We start from the raw sequence: 20,240 nt of genomic DNA, 5'->3' as shown, positions 1-20,240 counted from the left end.
TAATGATGATATACACCAGGGATTAGGCAAGGAAAGGCACGTCATTTCACCACAAGAAATAGAGACCATAGTTGGAGTTTAAACTGACAGCCACAGCTTTAGATCTTGTGGTAGTATTCCCAGCTCTGTAGGCTCTATATAGTAGAACCTTCTTTATGGTACTTAGCTGGAATAAACAGAAAGCAGTTGGGAAATTTCTTACTCTGTGATCCTAACAATGTTAAAAAGAAAGCACTCTTTTAATAAGCCTGGTGTGAAAGAAAGAAAGAAAAAAATTAAAAATGGTTTGGTGATACTGAAAATCCTATAAAGGAGTTTTAAAAAACAGTAATACAATACAGTAAAATTAACCCGTTTATCTCACTGAATTGGAACTTTTGCAATTATAAAGTTTAATTTCAAGTAAACACCGTATTTTTCACTTCTTTTCTTGTAGACAGACATGGTGTAAATATAGACAGCTGCCATATTTCACCTCAGATGAAGCAATGTGCCAAAGTTTACAGAAAAGGATCTTAGATAATTTTCCAATTTTATGAAACTCTTAAATTTTTTAAAACAGCAATAATATGCCTGGCTGACTGGCTATCTACAACAGCAAAGTTCTGACAATAAGAAGTTTACCAAAGAAATTTATTTCTGGTTCAACAGATAGTTACTGTACGTTTGGTGAAAAGTCTTAATAGACATAAGCAGAACTTGCTCTGGGTCAATTTCCTATTGCAGATTTTCTGTCACAAATTTGTGTCAAGCCTCTTTCTTTCTAACTAGATTTTGAACCTAAATTAGTTTGAGAAATGGAATCACTGAGTAAACCACATAAATTTTAGTGGTATTTATTGTATATTTAGTCATTTGTGTGTATTTAAATAAAATGGATTTTCAGGATAAAATGGTATATCCACAAAAAAATAAAAAATAAAATATTTGGGAGGGACGCAAGGGAAAACATAGATATCAAAAATATTAAAACGGCAAATGTAAAGCAGGCCTGTTCATGCCACGCGATATGCCTTCATTAAGGTGTACTCTTTCCGGTTGGTGTGAGCAGCCCAGATGAACAGAGCAGAAGCCATGAACTGTAAAGGAGCAGAAACACAAGCCAGGCAGAATGACCATCCAAATTCACCAGACACATTCTCAGGCGGCTCTAGTTTCTGGTGGAGTAGTTTAATTCCAGCAACGAAACAACTTACTGTGCCCAGTGTACACAAACCTTGGGGGGAGAAATTTAGAAAACAAAACATAGCTGGGTAAGAGCACAGCAAAGAGTTTTTAGGCAATATGACAGTGCATTAATATGTGAATATTTATGAATTATAACTTTTTGGTCTTTAAGGAGACAGAAGAAGCTAAAGGTTAAATATAATAATAAGACCCACCTGCAAGGAGATGGAGAATGCCTGTGGCAATTGTGGGATACAAGCTTCGGCATATACAAGCACAAAGTCCAATCAAAGCCCCAAAGCACATCAAACCTAAACTAACAAAAGGTAAAAGGAACTGACACCGCCAAAGATCTGGTTTTAAAAAGGAGAGAAAGAATAGAAATGTTACCATGATTTCAGACCATTTTCCCATAATGGTAATTTCTGTTACATTCTAATTAAATCCTTTCTCCAAAAGTGAGGAAGAAGTATTTTAATGCTGAGACCTCTTTGCTAAAACAAACTGTTTATATGCCATGTAATGTTTGTTCTACACATGATTTGTGAATTAATCCTCCCCAAAACTCTTTAGATAAGATACTATTACTATTTCTATTTTATAATTGAAGAAATAACTTCAGAATAAATAACTCTCAAAAGTGAGACAGGAAGCAGGAAAGTCAGGATTTGTAGGAAAAAAAAATAGTCTAAAACTACAGAGCTGATATTAAAGTCCTTACAAGATTTTTTCCCCTATATCAGAGATTAAATTCAGGGGTGTTCTAACATTGAGCTACATTCTCAGCCCTTGTTTCTATTTTTTATTTTGAGACAGGTCTCACTAAGTTATTCAGGCTGGCTTCAAATTTGCAATCCTCCTGTCTCAGCCAATAGCTGGAATTACAGGCATATACCACCAGGCCCAGCCTCCTTATAAGATTTAAGGCAGGATTAACAAGTAAAGGAATGGAAATTATAAATGACCTGTCTTCAAAGCTATTGGAAGAAAATACATAACACATGAAAAGAAAATACATAGAGTAGATCTGGAATACACCAGGCACTCAAATGCAGTTTTAATCACAATAAATTTTCTTATCAACATTAAAAAAAAAAGTGATAGGTCTCACAAAGCATCTCATTCCATTTTCAGATAATTTTAATTATTAGTAAATGTATTAATATCAATATTAGTCAATTTCTACTTTCTGGTACTAGTTTTAATTTTTTCAAACTTCACACAGTTTTTTCTAACTAACCTCTCTTCAAACTCTGATAATAAACTACTGCCTAGGAATTCTCACTATAAAATTGAATAACTGGAGTTTATTCAGTTTCCTCTCATAAAAATGGTCATTCTTAGGGGAAAGCACTAGTAAGTCTCTAATATTCTAAAAGCTGAAATTCAAATCTAAAGACAGTACTTCATGGGCAGCCTGGCCATTAAGGAATAGAAAGTTCACAATGAACACTTTTTTTTTTTTTTAAACATCTATACTTTTGTTACCACCACCCCACCACCTTAAGATTGAATGAACACTTTTGACAGTCCTGATACTCAGTGATCAATTTAGAGCTTGCAGTTAACTTTTTTTTCACATGACTATTGAACATAGGTAGTATAAATTTAACCCTTGGTAAATTTCCTCTTAATAAAATGGGCCTAAAACATCCTAGGAATATTCAGATTTCATCATCCAATATATTAGCTACCTCCCTGAACTTCTAATCATTTGAAATTTGTTAAGTATATTTCTACCTTCTAAAATATATTATCAACAAAAGAGAACATCATTGGAATAGAGTTAAGAGAATTTATTCCAAGTTCATACTATCTACTGACACATCATATTCCAGAAATACATTTCAACCAAACACAAATAAAATTATTTCTTTGCCTCCCCAACTGTCCTGCTGAGATCAAAGTACTCACAGGTCCGAAGTAGATCAATTCCACTATTGTGGTTTCCAGGATCAACAAATTTCTCCATGAACTGCTCATTTAATGTGAAACTCATGCATTTTGTCACCACATCAAATGACTCTGGAACAAGAACAATGATTCCTTGTTGTTTTCATTATAAACATTTCATAATAATCTCTTTCATTAAATATCCTCTGAAGTATAAAGTGATGTAGAAAAGATGTTCCCAAGGAGTAAGCTATTTTTTGAGCCATGAGTAACACACTAGTACCTTTGATGGCCAATGGATGCCCCTGGTTCTCAGTGATAGGCTGAAGATAGAAGCATGAGGAAGATTAAATATTAAATATATATATATGTATATATTTATATATATTATATATATGTATATATACATATATATAAAATCTTCCTCATTCTTCCATCATAAATATGTATGTGTATACACACACACACACACACATATATAATCTTCCTCATTCTTCCATCATAAATATATATACATACACACACACACACACACACACACACATATGAGAGAGATTGAGATTCAGAGAAAGGGAGTGAAATGAATAGCAGAATAGTAGGTAAAGATGAGGAAGAAGGGAGAGAGGACAAAGACCGAAATAAATAAGTTTGATCTTCTCCCCCAAAATGGTTAACATTTCAGGGGGTGACAATTCTATCCTTCCAGTTCCTCAGACAGGAAACTTTTAATCATTCTTGCTCATATATACTCCAACAGAAAATCCTAGAGGATCTTCCTTCAAATCAAATTCAGGATCTAATGTCACCTCACTGGTCTGATTCACAATCATTGCACACCTGAATAAATGCAACAACCTCCTAACCAATCCCCTACCTTTCACCCTCCCTGCTGCCTATCTGTTCTTACCATATCAGTCAGGGTGACCAGATCATGTCTCTCCACTGCTCAAAGCCCCCTCAAAAGGCACCCTATTGTACTAAAAAACTAAAGTCCTCAATATTCCTGGAGTCCTAAACAATTTACACCATTCCCAACAATCTGTCTCTGACAGCATAATCAACTCTGCCCATAACTCATCCAGCCAGTGGACTCCTTACTGGTCTTTGAACATTTCAAGTATGCTCCTGCAGCAGGCCCTCTACAGTAGTTGTTCCTTTCAACCTAAATGATTCCCTCAACAAATTCTGATTACCCTTTGTGGCTAATTCTTTCTTCTAGTCTTTACCAACATCTTCTTTTCTCAATGAAGCTTGTGCCACCGTCCTTTTGAAAATCAGAATCTACGTTCACTAATATTCTCCAATATTCTCTTTCCCTCATATTTAAAAAAATCCCCTTTATTTTGCTCTTTTTTTCCACAGCCATGTCATCTTTCAACATACTATGTAATTATTTATTCTGTTTATAGTGCTGTACTTTGTGATTCTAATTATTGCTTGTCATCCCTTTTTTGGAATACTTGGTCCTCCAAACTGAGGCCCTGGAACACAGAGGCATTCAATCAATATTTGTTGAATAACAAAAGAACTGGTAGAATTCCAATATCAAGTGCTCCTGTGTCCTCATGAGTACAGTGAATTTTAACCAATTTTTTACATACTATTTCCCTTTTTTCATGACATACTATCATTCTTCTGATATATAACTCAAATTTGTTCTGCTACGATTTAAATACACTGCTTCCTCACTAAACAGAAGTACCATAAATGGGGGGGAGAGTTGTTCCTTACGAAGAGCTCTAAGTCTTCTAATTTCACTAGAAATTAAAATCTTTTGAATGTTAAGAATGCTTGCTAAATAAAACTGAGAATCAACTTAAGATTTTTTTTCTCAATACAAACTTTCTTTTTAATATTTTTTAGATATTGATGAACCTTTGTTTTATTCATGTATTTATATTCACTTATTTATGTGCTGAGAATCAAACCCAGTGTCTCATATAAGCTCTACCACTAAGACACAACCCCAGCCTCTATAATTCAAACTTTTTAACCTACAACTTATGTATAACAGTATTGTTTTAAAATAGTCTCAAATATATACAGATTTAAAGGTAGAGCTGGTCAAATTTTGTCCTCTAAGTATAGGACAGATGAAGGATATTCACTTTAATATAGCTAAGCCAAAAGGACAATCAATAAACATTGAACTGATTTTGGATACTAGTCCTCTTACCAATTACCAAATATTTAAAGCCTTCCACTCTACTTTTCCAACTATTTTCTCATAACATGTGAGATTAAAAATATTTTAATGAGTTAGCAAATAAAACAATTTAAAGTGGCTTTCCAAAAATACAAAGTTACTCATCTAACCAATTATTAATGAGTGATATGAAAATGAATAGAAATTGGGAAAAGAAGGTGGTGGGAAGAGAAGCAACACATAAGATTTATTTCTTTCCAATACATAATTGGGAAACCATTGAGAGATTTTGTCTGTGACTGTGTAAGAAAAGGAGAGAGAAACTGAAATAGAAGAATACCTGTCCTTTCTGGTGGAGCATACCAATGTGTGTTTTTGGGTACAGTGATACACCGTCTCCATAATCCTACTGTGCCACTATATCGGAAAAGCGCATCATTATAAGTCTTTTCATCTGCCTCATCATTAATGAAGTCTTCCCAGAGGCTTTTATTCAAATCACTTGAATTTTCTTGAACTGGACTTCGATATTCATACCAAAAGTCTGTGCCAATTGAGGCTGCCATGTAGATGGTGGAAATGAGGCTAAGCACACAAGCAATTACAAACGCTGTAGCAAAACGGTTATCCATTCTGGCACTCAGACTGCTCTGTTTAAAAGTTGAAGAAAGAAGAAAAATTAGACTTCAAGAACAAATAAGAAAGATTATTTTGAAAGAAATTATCTTGAAATCACCCTTTACCCTATTCCCCATCCCTTGTTTCTTAAAAGTAATGTATAATCATAAGGAATTGAAAAATTTTAAAAAGTAAACATTCATAACTTTAAAACAAAACTCATTCTCATAAAAATACTTATTTAATGCTCACATACCCAGGATGCTACGGAGACAGAAGTCTTGTTCTCTAGTCTATCACCTGCATACTAAAACAGACAACACTGAAATGGACATACACATTACAGATACAAACAATAGACATGCCCATGGTCAGCAGTGTACCGTGCACACATTTTAAATATCAGGCTGATTTTTACACTAGCTTTAAGTGTCTTGGGTTTGAGTGTGGGAAAAGACAGAAGGAAAGGAAGCACTGAAAACTGGCCCCTCCCAGTTTCCTCTGAAAGGTGAAGCCTCCCAATCAGGAACCACTTGGAAATCAGAGTTGAAGATGTTAACCCAGAGGGAAAGGTTGTTCTAGGTGTATGCAATAGCAAAGAGAACAATAACATATAATAATGCTAAATAGCAATCTCCCCAACATTAAAGTTAAGCCAAGCTTCTTTACACTGCCAAATACTCCGCTCCTATCTAGTCTCCCCAGTCCTTATTCTGAATTTCAACTGCAACCTTGGTATTTCCCTAAATCCTGAAGTACAACGTGGATCCATAAAAACCAAAAGATCCCTTCCCAGCAAGAAAGAAAACTCTGAACTGGGCAAAATACGAACACTCCCTAGGCGTGGACAGGGCTCTATGGCAGTAGTAAATGGCCGCGGAAAATGACTCAAGGCGGACTGATCACGCTGAGTCAAATACTGTCAAGCATATACCAAGACCGCGCCAAACACCTTACAAAGGTGGACAAAAACAGGCTCGCAAACTGGCGTTGCTGAGTTTGGAAGCTGGGAGGTGACTCAGTAAGGTCAGCGCAATTGGGGTATATAACAATATCTCAAAACTTGGATGTGTATTTTAGGTTTTTTTTAAATCCCCTTTCATCCTGGTGCTCTCAAATGACCTTAAAGGGTCCTGGTACAAGGAGCTGTGATTCTTTGTCCGCTCGACGCAGTCGCCCCGCGGGCCGCACCCCATAGCCAAAGGAGGCCCAGGCAAGCGCAGACTGGGGCGGGGCGGGGCAGCTCAGCGCGCCCCCAGCCTGGGGCCCCAGGTACCCGACCAGCTCCCCCGCCCAATACACCGCACGACCCTGGGAAATCCCCCGCCACGGTGCGCCTAACAGAACCCGCCCATCCCCAGCGCCGCACCGGAAAGGAGCCCCTCTTCAAACCGCCGGGAACGCCGAACGGCGACGCGACCCCCGCGGGCGACGCCGGCCCCGCTCACTCACCGCCCATCCTCTTGCTCCGCCAGCTTCACCCTTCAACGGAGACCACAGCACCCTACTCTCCCCGCGCCTCCTCTGACGCACTTCCCTACAGAGCCCGCCCCCACCATAACTCCCGCGCCTCCGCCTTCGCCTCCACCCCGGGCCGGGCCGCAGCCCGGAGCCGAGTGGACTTGTGGGATTTGTAGGAAGGACGGAGGCAAAGCTGCCTAAGGCGGCGGAGGGCACGCCGGGCGCCGCGCGGCCCATTGTGGGGGATGTAGTTCCGCTCGGTAGGCGAGGCGGTGTGCCCAGCGGAGGTCTCAACTGTGTCTTTTGAGAGAATGGGTGAAAGTCTAGGAGGGAAGGCGGCCTCTCTCGGGTCGCAGCTACGCAATGATTGTGACCTATGTTACTAAGGTCTGCTTTGAGTCCTGTGTTTTCAGTATTTTACCATCCTCCTCCAAAAGTAAGTACTGTATAAAAGAACAGCAGAGGGATTCTACTTCTGAATTGTTAACCCCTTTTTCCCACTGCCCCACAACCACATGGGAGCAGATCTTTCTGGCTTGATTGTTTATGTTTAGACAAAAAAGAATATGTCCTGGACGATATTATGCGTCTAGAATATAAAGATAATATTAGATTACAAAAAAAATAAATATTTATAAATAAATATATATATATATATTATTATATATATAATGTTTTGGGCTGCTTTCTTTTTATGACAAGTTATATTTATTTTTATTGTGGTAAGGTTTTTTAAATATAAATTTCAGTTGATTTCTTAAAATATTAAATATTGAAGATATAATGTGTCAAAAAATGATTAAAAAAATCTAAATAGTATGAATAAGACTGAAGCTTAGGGAACATCATCTGAAATTTATGATGACAGCCTTGGAGATTGTGTGGCATCGAAGCAACAGAATGATTTTAAACTGAGTATTGCACAGAAGTTTATCAACATGAAACAGATACATATTTTATGTTTTAATTCTTTTTTTTTTTTTAGAATGGTGGTGTTACTGCGAATTGAACTCAGGGGCACTCAACCACTGAACCACATCCAGCCCTATTTAGTATTTTTTTTAATTAAAGACAGGGTCTCTCTGAGTTGCTTAGCACCAGGAAGATAATATAGTTGCAATTTAAGTAAACCAAATAACTGAGGCTTGTTTGAACTTGAGATCCTGTTGCTCTTTCCTGCATCTTTAGTTTTTTTTTCTATTTTTTATTTATGCTAATATATGTAGGTGGATAAAATAAATATTAATAAATTAATGGAATTAAATTCCTGTTTCTCTTTCCTATTCTGCTATTCAGGAAACATTAGCTGGTCCTATATTTTTACAAATATTAAAGATGATTTAATAAATCATATACAGATTATGAAATTTACTTTAAAAACAAAGTTGAACTAAGCTGCTGGTTTAATTTGTTAAGATATTTCTAGATTTAGCAGGAAGATAATATAGTTGCAGTTTAAGTAAACCAAATAACTGAGGCTGGTTTGCACTTGAGATCCTCCTGCCTCACAGCCTCCGTAGCCACTGGGATTACAGGTGTGCATCAAAATTTTCTTCAGTTCTCAGTTATGGTCCAAAAATCAAAGGACTCCATCATCAGGGTAATCTTGGTAATAACTTTTATGGATCCATAAGTGAGGCCGAGACCAACAAATGACCAGTTTCACAACACTGAGGGGCATCAGACTCAAGGAGCAGAGTATCTTCTGAAGCCCCTCTTTACCACCAATGACTTGGAACTTAGCCACTTCACAGAGGAAAGATGGAAGAGCCAACTTGAGGTCAAATTTCTACCACCCTGAAAAATTGAAGGTATATCTGTTTTTCTATTGTAGATATGTTTCTTTCACCAGAGTTGGTAAACTGATAATACATACTCATTAGCTAAATAAAATAAATAGCCAAATATATTATAATATTCAAATATTATAATATCTACTGAAATGTCATGTATAGCATCTAATCAGGAAATAATTTTGTTACAGGCATCAGCTAGAAAAATGGTAGAGGTGCATAGACAAATGGCTGATGTGTAATAAGACTTGTGATTGCATTTATGCACCACAAAATGCCTTCATTTTGTCCCTGATTAGAAATCCCCTACTTTCGGACCTACCTCTCCACTGCAGTCCACATGGAAAATAAACCCAGGTAAAGGGAATTTTAAAAGAAAAGAAAGGAACAACAACAACAACAAAAAAAAAAAAAAACCCTCAGTTTATAGATAGGGGAACTGAGGCCCAGAGAGAATAACTGAACTGGTAAACTTGAGCATTTGGCTAAGTAAATTAGTTTTGTGACTTGGGACAATTTACTTAGCTATCTCTAAATCTTGGTTGTCTTTTTTCCAAAATAGGGATTTTTTGACAACAGTTATTCCTTGTGATCATTGTGAGGATTAAATGAGAAATTACATATAAAACGCCTAGCACAGGAACTGAGGCTCAGTAAAGAATTACTGAATTATTATTATTTGCAAATATTTGTTGAATACTTACAACATTTAAGTAAAGACTATATAAGGATATTTTCAAAACTCCTGATTCCCCCTAAAAACTGGAAATAAACCATTTATGGAGGTAGGTGTTTTTGCTCATTTCTGCTGGTTAGCCTGTGGACTAATTGCCAATTAACTGGGAAAGATTTGTCAGGACAGCCCTTGTGCCATCCTTGCTTGTCCATAATCAGGAAAATTCAAGGCTTGGGTTCATAGCCTACATCATGGCTCAGGAAGTAAATGTTTCTGCAGGAAAATGCAGAAATGAATTATACTTTCACCCTTCACGACTGCAGAATGCCTAGAAAACACTCAGGACACACTTCAGTCACCAAATTAGTGTGGGCATGGAAGTGTCAGTATGTTTGAGGTTTCATCCATCCTGACCATTTCAGCACAGAAAACCTACATTACATCCTCACAACCACACAATTGTATTTCTAGTTTTTCCCTGCATCTTTGTTTTTTTTTCTATTTTTTATTTATGTTAATATATGTAGGTGGATAAAATAAATATTAATAAATTAATGGAATTAAATTCCTGTTTCTCTTTCCTATACTGCTGTTCATGAAACTGTAGCTGGTCCTATATTTTTTACAAATGTTAAAGATGATTTAATACAATCATATACAGATTATGAAATTTAGTTTTAAAAACAAAGTTGAATTAAGCTGCTGGTTTGGGGCTCGGGATGTGGCTTAAGCGGTAGCACACTTGCCCAGCATGCGTGCGCCCAGGGTTCAATCCTCAGCACCACATACAAACAAAGATGTTGTGTCCGCCGAAAACTAAAAAAAATAAATAAATATTAAAATTCTCTCTCTCTCTCTCTCTCTTTAAAAAAAAGGAAATCATGGATTTTTAGCTAAAAATTATTTTTAAAAAGCTGCTGGTTTAATTTGTTAAAGATATTTCTAGATTTAGCAGGAAGATAATATAGTTGCAATTTAAACCAAATAACTGAAAACCTGGGTATTTGGATTTATAACTAGTTTTTATTTTTTTTTAAACATAAGAAATTTATTAGTTGCTCAAAACATTACATTGATCTTGACATATCATATATCATGCATTTGATTCAAATGGGGTATGAATTCTTATTATTCCCCCATGTACAGATTGCAGGATCACATTGGTTATAAAGCCACGTTTATACATACTGCCATACTTATAACTAGTTTTTATTATGTGCTTATGAAACAATTCTTCACACAAGAATTCCCTTCAATACCAAATTCCCTAGCATCCTTAAATTTGATTCAATTTTTAATTGCTTGTTGTTAGAAACTAAAAATTATTTTTAAAAGATATATCAAAATTATGGTTTTTTCCTATATTTTGTACTGGATGTTTTCCTTGTGAATTTTGGAGTTCAGAACATAGGAAAACAGAAATATGTGCAAGCTCTGGGTTCTGGCTTAAACCATCCTCAAAAACCTATATCAGTCTTAGAATTCCCTTATATGTAATTCACTACAGAACAGTGGCAAAAATCAATCTAGGATAAGGCACATCAAAAAATCTATCTAAAATCTACCCTGTTAGGTGCCTCAAAGTGTAACAAACGATAGTTGTTTGGATGTTCCTGCTTCTGAATAGTAATGAATGACCATTTGTACATGAGAAGTTCACATTCAAATTGTCCTTTATTTTAAATCATCACCGTGGGTCTTTGGTTAATGATGTCTATCTGGGCTCCAGTGACCTCATTAGGAAAAAGGTTATACTGATGATCACTAATATTACTTGAAGCTCTAAAATCACATATGATTTTTAACTGCACTGGAAGAAGAGGAATGTGACTACGAAATATAGTTGTCATAGAGTCATAGCCATAGTGTTTCATTAGGGAATTTGTATATACAACACTTCCAGCTCAGGCAATATACAAGCAGCACAGACAGTGAGAAATGCAGATGGACAGAGGAAAAAGAGGAAGGCTATATGCATTCTAATTATAAAGAACATCACAGCCCTTGCTCCTTCAAACATGAACAGCAATCATGGGGATGGCCGAAATTATGAAAGGAAATATTTTCTTGATTTATTTTGTCATTTATTAGTTTATAAATATTAATGCTGAGTCCCTAAACAAAATTTTTGCAAAAGGTAATCTTTAATGCAGATAAGGAACTAATGTGATTGACTACTTTATTTATAAACTAAAACAAGATCTTCATCTTCTCATCACCATCAAATTTATTATGAGGCCATGGTAGATATACTAACAAGATACACTAAGTGGAAATATTGGTATAAAATAACCAAAAATATGCTGTGCTAACTTTGAAGCATCTCTCCACACTTGTTTATGATGTGATGAAGACCCCAGGATTGAACAGAAAACAGAAGCTACTCAACAAGTTTGCAAAAGCTCCTATTCATTGGTTTTTGACTCAGAACTAAAGCATGATTCAGCCCAGGTCTGCATGCCAGACACTGTGCTGTGTTGCCAGGGATACCAACATAAATAAAAAATTTGTATTATGCATAATATAAATCCAGATTGAATATACTCTTATGAAGAATCCTTAAGTATATGTTACTAGAAAAAATAATTGCTATCTATGTAAACATGAGTTAACATGGGAAATCATCCAATAAATTAAGTACAGAGGGTGCACTGATAACAGCAAATACATGCCATTTAATTTGGCATATGTTATTACACTATATAGTACTAAATTGTTCAAGTAACTGTGAAAATAAAAAACAACTAAACTCCTACAGTATAAATAATTTTCTCAAACTTGACTGCTTAAATGATTCACACATTATGATTCTCAATAGGACAAGAGTTTCTCTTTCTAACAAATACATGTGTAATTGCACTGTCTTCCTACTAAGGTTAATGAGAAATAATTAGTTTGCTTCATACTCTTTTCACTTATTATGAGACATATCACAGTATGTATATGAACAAAAGGTGTGTATGAAAAAGAAATCCAGAGATTTCTTTCTGCTTTCCTGTGTGCATATAATCTAGTGATATACTCTCCACCTTATTATGGGGTCAGAGTTGTCTGATAAGGAAGAAACTGAAGTAATATAATCACAATGCCAGGTATCACAGCCTTACCAGGGTAGCTCTATTCGTACAATATTTTGTCCTCTGTAAAGCCAGGCTACAGCCATGTAATAGATGATAATGGATTCACTTGGGCATATGTCTCAATGAAGAAAACTTCTCTTCTTCTACAACATCTGATCCAGTTGTGAACATATATCAAGAATTGGAAATACAATAGGCAGGGTGCAGAAATCCAGATTAATTCCTAAATTATTGTGAGATAAAGGGTAAAAAACTTTCATGAGTTTCAAATTTTGAAGTAATTTTTAAACCTTCTTTAAAATAGACTAATACCAAAGCGTAACACATTATATTGGTTAATTTAGGTGATTAAGAACAGTGATTCTAAACTTTAGTGTGTATAAGATTCACCTTGGATGCATGTTAAATATAAAGTCCTAGACTCTGTCCCCAGTAATTCTGATTCTGTAGATCAAGGACAAGATTTGTGAATGTATACTTTAGTAGGTGTCCCAGGGTTTTTAAAATGGGTAATATGGTCTGGCGTCCACCAGTTCAAAACAATGACTCTGAGAGTCCATAAAGACTTTAGTTGCCTTCTGCTAGAGTTTAGCAGGGAGAGAATAGATGTGCCCTGCTTTTAAGTTACTCATGATCTGCTCAGGGGGTCAGGTGCCAAGACAACAAACCACCTGATAGAGATAATAAGTACTTTATAAGCAGCATTTTAAAAGTTCAAAGGTAGATGCAATTATCTCTGTCTGGGGTTGGGGAGGAAAATTAAGTGGATTTTTTTGGGAAAACAATTCTTAAGAAGTGGCATATGGGCTGTTATTCAGTTAACTAATATTTGTTATTTTTTAATAGCTTGTTCATATTGCCTTTTCATATGCTATGGATATCTGTGTGTGAATCAAAAGGCAGACAGTCTTAAAAATGGCCTTTGCAATCGGCTTTGAACTATGACCTCCCCTTCTTTATATAGCCACCATATACTGTGGCTTCTCTCTTTTACTGATATTGTACTTAGAGTTATGAAAAGCTCAGAACCATGCTCTGTGTCCCTTTTTTGGCTAAAAATGGTTAATTTGTTTTTTAATTTTGGTCTATACTATTCATGATATATATAGTCATATTGCAGCTTTTACCACCAAATATCTTACTTCAAAGTAACTGCATGTGATAAAGCACACCACTTTATCTACAACTGCTTCAATAAACTGCTGAGTAAGTCAGATTTATTTGAGATAGTTTACATCACCAGCCACCCAACTTTAGAAATGCAAAAGAAATTTTAAGACCTACAGAATGAATGCACAATCTAATGTTTTCCTCCAGAGTATGGGTATAAACTCTTCTCTATTTTATACTTTTATGTGGAATTTTTGAGACATAAGGATTAAAAAAAATCTTAGACCCAAATCAAGCTTATGTTTTTCAAATAGCAAAAGAACTTCTGATTGCAAAATTCTAATATTACAATTAAAGTACAATTACAAATAAAAAATGTATATGATTGGCACTTGAACACACGCACATTTACATGTAAGTACAGTGTTTAAATATTTTGTTACTTTATTAATGTTTTTCAAGTAAATATTGTTCTACTTCAAACTATTTGACAGATGAATTATTCTATTAAATAATTAAGGCTTACCCAGTGGAAAAGATTTCTGTCCCAGAAATGTCAAGGCTATTAATTAGTTTCTCTAATCTGCAGTCTATATTTAGCGAAGGATATGCTTCCCCTCCTCACCTCCTGCTCTCCACAACAACACTGGAATTAGTGAATAGCCCAAAGAAGACAGGCCAAGGTCCATAAAGCAACTCCAGAGTGACTTCATGGGGCTGTCCCAGGTCAGGGGAGCCCTTATCCTTCTTCTAATCTTACCTCTCTTGCTTGTGACTGAGATGACATTGTATCACATCAGGAGGGAGAGAAGAGTATAAAAGGCAGGATTATTCTTTTCAATATTCCAATTACTGAAAAAAATCAAAATTTTACAGAAAAGACTTTAAGTGTTTAACAATTATATTTTTATCTACATGCATACATTCTTCTATGTAATGGTTATACCCACCTGAAACTGGAATTTTGGACATTAAATGAAATGCAGAGAAGGAAAAGGGGGTACCAGAGAACCTTGAGCCATTTGGCCAGCACAGCAATGAAATTAATAGAGACAATTTCAAATTTTGTTACTATGGCCTTCGTATATAAAAGAAAACATGTGAAAACTCTGTGAATGGAGTCCTTTCTGTTTCATCCTGTTTCTCAAATGTTTTAATTATACCAAAAATCTTCCCTTTTTAGAGTGCCTCTGCTGGCAGCTCATTTTTGATACCTTGTGTCTGCCGCCTGATCAGTGGTTCCACAACTGAGGTTTGCTGATGTGTGGAGGTATTTAAGGAACAGCCAAAAAAATATTTCACCACTACAAAAGTGTGATATAATGAAGGAAAGGTCAGAGGAAATCTGGAATCTGATGAAGGGTAATTATTGAAGGCTAGTAGGAGAAAAATCAATTCAAGGACATTAACTCTTAACAAAAGGGAACTTCGTTGGTTGAGGTACAATATCAGAGAAGCGGGTAAAAATAGCAGTTTTTGATTTTTAAATGTGTATGTGGGGTTCACAAATAACAATGCCTGCCAAACAAATTAATTTATAATTATACTAGATCACAAAAATGAGAATTTTCTGAAGCAAATCTAATAAATTAACATTCCCAAGGCACCAACTGTGCAGGAGTTACTATGCTAGCTATGATGAAAACTTTGAAATAATAGTAAAAATAAAAGATTGCAGGCTTTTGGAGATTTCTTTTTTTTTTAATCATTGAACCAGACTTGGTTGATTATGTATGAAATGAAAGCCGAATAAAATAAGAAAGCTCTAATGCCCTAATTTCAATCATAATATTTGCCATAGGTGCAGACTGGTATGACTTGGCAAGCTTGCAATGCACTCTTTATGAAATAAAAGACTAATATTCTTCATATATCACCAACAGTGCAAACACAAAAGTGTATCTTTATTATGAACACCTTCCAGATCTAAAAGCAAAAGAGTATCTTAAAGGTGAAACAGAAGGCTAGATCAAAAGAATTCAGTATCAGAAAAGCAAAGATTTTTAAAAGAGGTAAGAATTTAAAAGTTCAATTCTTAATTTCTGAATTTAAACAAAAAAACAAATATGTTGAATAAAGAAGTTAAAAAGCAACTCAGTCTCATGGGCAAGTGCAAATAAAGAAAACCACAACCACAACCAACCAAAACCAATCAGAGTGGTGTTCCTTGTGGGCCCTTTCTGAAGATTGGTAGAAACTGCACTTTTTTTTAAATCTGTTTTCATGCTTGTCCAAAATCTTTAAAGGGAAGAAAAAAAAAACAGCACTATATAAAAGAAGCTCCTTTGAGATTTCTAAAATTCATACCAAAACCTTCTAGGTAAGGGAACTTACCAGATTTGGTATCTGATCTTCAGTGATGGACCCAGAAGCAACCTCGGTTTATTTGGATTATTACTATGCTACCAGTCCAAACTCTGATGGCAAGGAGACCCACTCCCACATTCCTTACACATCTGTCTTCCTTCCCATCTTTTACACAGCTGTGTTCCTGACTGGAGTGTTGGGGAACCTCATCCTGATTGGTACATTGTATTTCAAACGTGGCAGCCGACGATTAATTGACATCTTTATCATCAACCTGGGTGTCTCTGACTTCATTTTCCTTGTCACATTGCCTCTCTGGGTGGATAAGGAAGCATCTCTAGGACTGTGGAGGACAGGCTCCTTCCTGTGCAAAGGCAGCTCCTACATGATCTCAGTCAACATGCACTGCAGTGTCTTCTTGCTCACTTGTATGAGTGTTGACCGGTACCTGGCCATCATGTGTCCAGCCATATCCAGGAAATTCAGAAGAAGAGACTGTGCATATGGAGTCTGTACCTGTGTCTGGCTTGTCTCCTGCCTTCTGGGGTTACCGACTGTTTTGTCCAGGGAGCTCACATTGATTGATGGTAAGCCATACTGTGCTGAGAAGAGGGCTACTTCAGCAAAATTGACATGGGCCCTGGTAGCCTTGATATTCACTTTTTTTGTCCCCTTGCTGAGCATTGTGAGCTGCTACTGTTGCATCACAAGAAAGCTGTGTGTCCATTACCAGCAATCAGGAAAGCATAACAAAAAGCTGAGAAAATCCATAAAGATCATCTTTATTGTGGTGACAGCCTTTGTCTTCTCCTGGCTACCCTTTAATACTTTCAAGCTCCTGGCCATTATTTCTGGATTGCAGCCAAAACTCCATTTTTCTTCAGCTCTTCTCCAGCGGGGCATGGAGGTGAGTGGGCCGTTGGCGTTTGCCAACAGTTGTGTCAACCCTGTCATTTACTACGTGTTTGACAGCTACATCCGCAGGGCTGTTGTTCGCTGCCTGTGCCCTTGCCTGAAGAACTATGACTTTGGGAGCAGTACTGAGACATCAGATAGTCACCTCACTAAGGCTCTTTCCAACTTAATTCACACAGAGGATTTTGTTAGAAGGAGGAAGAGGTCTGTGTCACTCTAAAATGAGTTGTGACATTTCAAGACTTGTTGGTGCTCGTCAGGAATAATTTTTATCAGCAACCAAGAAGAAAAAGCATTAAAGATAAGATTCATATTGTTTGATTAAATCCAAGGAAGATTTCATTTTTAGAATGAACACCAAAATACATTGTGAATATAATAAGCCACATACTGTATTTTCAGCTGAGTGACCTTATTTGAACCTTGCAATCAAGTCAACAAGACAATTCTCATCTGTCCTTTGAACTCTTAGATAAAGGCTCCTGCTTGGACCAGTTGCTGTCTTCATGATTATTAATTTACTTTATCACCTTTTTTTCTCAAGAACTATGATATTTCAACCAGACCTCCCTTCATATTACCTTTAAAAGATTCTGGCCACACTCATCTGGTAAGAAATGTGGTGGCAGTGTAGGTAACAAAATATAGAGTAGACCTGTTCTCTATAATTGATTGTTCCTAAGTTACTAAGATATTCTGGCCTCAGTCTTTAAAATCTGTTATAGTATTTCTTCATCATCTTCCAGTATAGACTTTTAGCCTATGCCCATTTACAATAGCTTTGGACTGTCAAGAAAAAGCTCATGAGGAAAAATCATTTTGAAATGTGTTTATGATTTAGGATTTTATCACTTGGTCATCTAGAACATAGTAAAAGTAAGCATATTATATTGTTAGAAATGCATGTTGTTATAATGCTCTAGTAACTTTTTAATGGGGTTATTCCATGCTCTTTATTTTCATTGCCTTTTAAGTTAGGATTTGACTTTGCTTTAATTTTATGTTTTAATTACCTGTTGTCTAGTCATCAAATGACAAATGTTACTTCTAATATAATTAGAGCTGGACAAATACTTAGACCCACCCCCATACAGATTATTATTTTGTTTTCAATTAAAATATTAATGCTGTACATTCCCTATAGTGCTGAGAGCCAAGCAGACTGCGGCACTATAGCATCATTTGATTGATATAATCTGAAGATGAAATCTATTAACACTGGAAGACAGGATGATTCAAATTGAAAAATGTCTACAAACGTAATCAGTGTTTTTATATGCATTTTTCCAAATCTAGACACCCTCTTGGGTTCTTTACCTAATAAAATATTTAACAAGTCATTAGATACCCATATTCCTTTTAAAGACTTTAAGATGGACAACATGTAATTAGCAGCAACCAGAAAAGGCTTTTCAGCAGCAAGTATACTATTGTAAACATCTTTGGAGTAAAGGAAAGAGTGGATTGTTTTTACCCCACTGATGACCCAAATGAATTACCATTTTATTTCTAAGTATTAGATTAGAAATAAGGAAAAACTTAAAAGTATTTTCAAATCTCAAATATTGGACATTGTCTTATATCATAACCTGTTTAGAAGTTGAAACAGTTATTGGTTATTTTTTTTAATTTCTCTTAAACCTCTCTTTAAAAAGAGATATAAATGTCCTATACAAATATTATTTTATAAGTATTTATGTTTAATACTCAATTAGCATTAATACCAATATTCTAACAGCCTTTTAATAAGTTATGATTATTGGAAAAAAAGATAGAGTAAATCAAACAAGCAAAGCTTCTTGGAAAACTTCAAAATTGAATTTAAAATAAGTGAATAGATCTCCAAAGGTTAAACACAAATAAAATATAGAAGGCAGTAGACATACATTTCTTTAAAACAATCAATAAAAGCACTATCATTAACCATGAAAGTTATTGCCTTTTAGAAATATTACTTTAAAAAATAGATGATTCAATCAGATATTTGTTGGAAAATTAGAAAATCTAGTTTAATAGTTTTAACTTCATTCTTAATGTTGGGACATTGAGAAAGTCATTTTAATCTTTCATACCTAGCAGGGAATATTTATGTCTATAGAATTCTCAAAGATATTATAAGATTAATAAATATAAATAAAATCTTTTAAATATTGAGTAAATATTTATCATATAAAGCAACTGAATTTCGGTTAATCAATTATTGAGTGTTACTTAAAAATTACCAGTCTAGAATATCAAATGATGTTTAATCACTCTCATTTAACAAATATTGAGAACATGTCTTACTTTGATGCCTTTTGTTTTTGCCAGTAATAATCAAAGTGCAACCAAATAAAAAATATATTAAATAAATATGGTAATTATGTGCTTTAAAAATGGTTAGTATATTTTATATTTATATTGTATCAATTGTGGAAGGAAAAATAGGTAAAATTTTATAGATAGTATAATTCTCATAGAAAAAATTTAAAATCTTGGCTGAGTTTATTGTGTATCATATGGATACAGTATTCATATTGCTATGACATGCAATTATATTCTTGTAGCATTAAAAGTTTATTATTGGGGCTGGGGATGTGGCTCAAGCGGTAGCGCGCTCACCTGGCAGGCATGCAGCCCGTGTTTGATCTCCAGTACCACATACAAACATAGATGTTGTATCCGACGACAACTAAAAAATATATTAAAAATTCTCTCTCTCTCTCTCTCTCTCTCTCTCTCTCTCTCTCTCTCTCTCTCAAAAAAAAAAAAAATAAAAAAGTTTATTATAAATTTTTAGTTGTGTGCCATTTTGTATGTTTTAATACCATAATATTTCTCTGTTTAATATGAATTTAATTCACATACATATGTAGATGCAGATATATGTAGAAACATGGACATATATTTATAATTTCAAGAATTTTATCTCAAACTGCTCCAAGGGCTAGTTTGTGGCAATTTAATGTCAACATAGAACAAATCAACACTCAGTGCCAAGAATTTTCAAAATATTAATCTAATATTCTAACATAATCATGCCTTGCAGATTACCTCCAAACTTAGAAAAACAACAAAATGAAATTTATTGATTC

At 35.2% G+C, this 20,240-nt stretch overlaps 2 protein-coding genes across 8 annotated transcripts; one reads left to right on the top strand and one right to left on the bottom strand.

Moving 5' to 3' along the window:
* Positions 1-368: 368 nt before the first annotated feature.
* Positions 369-7,411, bottom strand: Cldnd1 (claudin domain containing 1). Of its 5 annotated transcripts, none has more exons than XM_078044405.1 (6): positions 7,277-7,410; positions 6,081-6,131; positions 5,547-5,856; positions 3,082-3,192; positions 1,383-1,520; positions 369-1,216 (listed from the first exon to the last, which is right to left on the bottom strand). In XM_078044405.1, the coding sequence occupies exons 3-6, from the start codon at positions 5,836-5,838 to the stop codon at positions 996-998; spliced, it is 762 nt and encodes a 253-aa protein (XP_077900531.1). In that variant the 5' UTR covers positions 5,839-5,856; positions 6,081-6,131; positions 7,277-7,410; the 3' UTR covers positions 369-995. The 5 variants fall into 5 exon arrangements, with proteins under 5 accessions (XP_077900531.1, XP_077900533.1, XP_077900534.1 ...); XM_078044407.1 differs by having other exon boundaries at positions 6,081-6,124; positions 7,277-7,386; XM_078044408.1 differs by having other exon boundaries at positions 6,081-6,146; positions 7,277-7,380.
* Gpr15 (G protein-coupled receptor 15) lies at positions 7,405-19,899 on the top strand. Of its 3 annotated transcripts, XR_013436929.1 has the most exons (3): positions 7,410-7,721; positions 8,271-9,096; positions 16,428-16,546. XR_013436929.1 is itself a non-coding variant. In XM_078044404.1 (2 exons), exons 1-2 carry the CDS (start codon positions 7,649-7,651, stop codon positions 17,384-17,386), a joined length of 1,032 nt encoding a protein of 343 aa, XP_077900530.1. In that variant the 5' UTR covers positions 7,405-7,648; the 3' UTR covers positions 17,387-19,899. The 3 variants fall into 3 exon arrangements, 2 of the variants coding, with proteins under 2 accessions (XP_077900530.1, XP_077900529.1); XM_078044404.1 differs by lacking the exon at positions 8,271-9,096 and having other exon boundaries at positions 7,405-7,721; positions 16,428-19,899; XM_078044403.1 differs by lacking the exons at positions 7,410-7,721; positions 8,271-9,096 and having other exon boundaries at positions 14,444-19,899.
* The last annotated feature ends 341 nt before the right edge of the window (positions 19,900-20,240 follow it).

The sequence above is a fragment of the Ictidomys tridecemlineatus genome, chromosome 3, assembly GCF_052094955.1.
Source record: "Ictidomys tridecemlineatus isolate mIctTri1 chromosome 3, mIctTri1.hap1, whole genome shotgun sequence".
In the NCBI taxonomy this organism is placed as follows: Eukaryota; Metazoa; Chordata; class Mammalia; order Rodentia; family Sciuridae; genus Ictidomys; species Ictidomys tridecemlineatus.
This window is presented reverse-complemented; position numbering and strand designations above follow the sequence as displayed.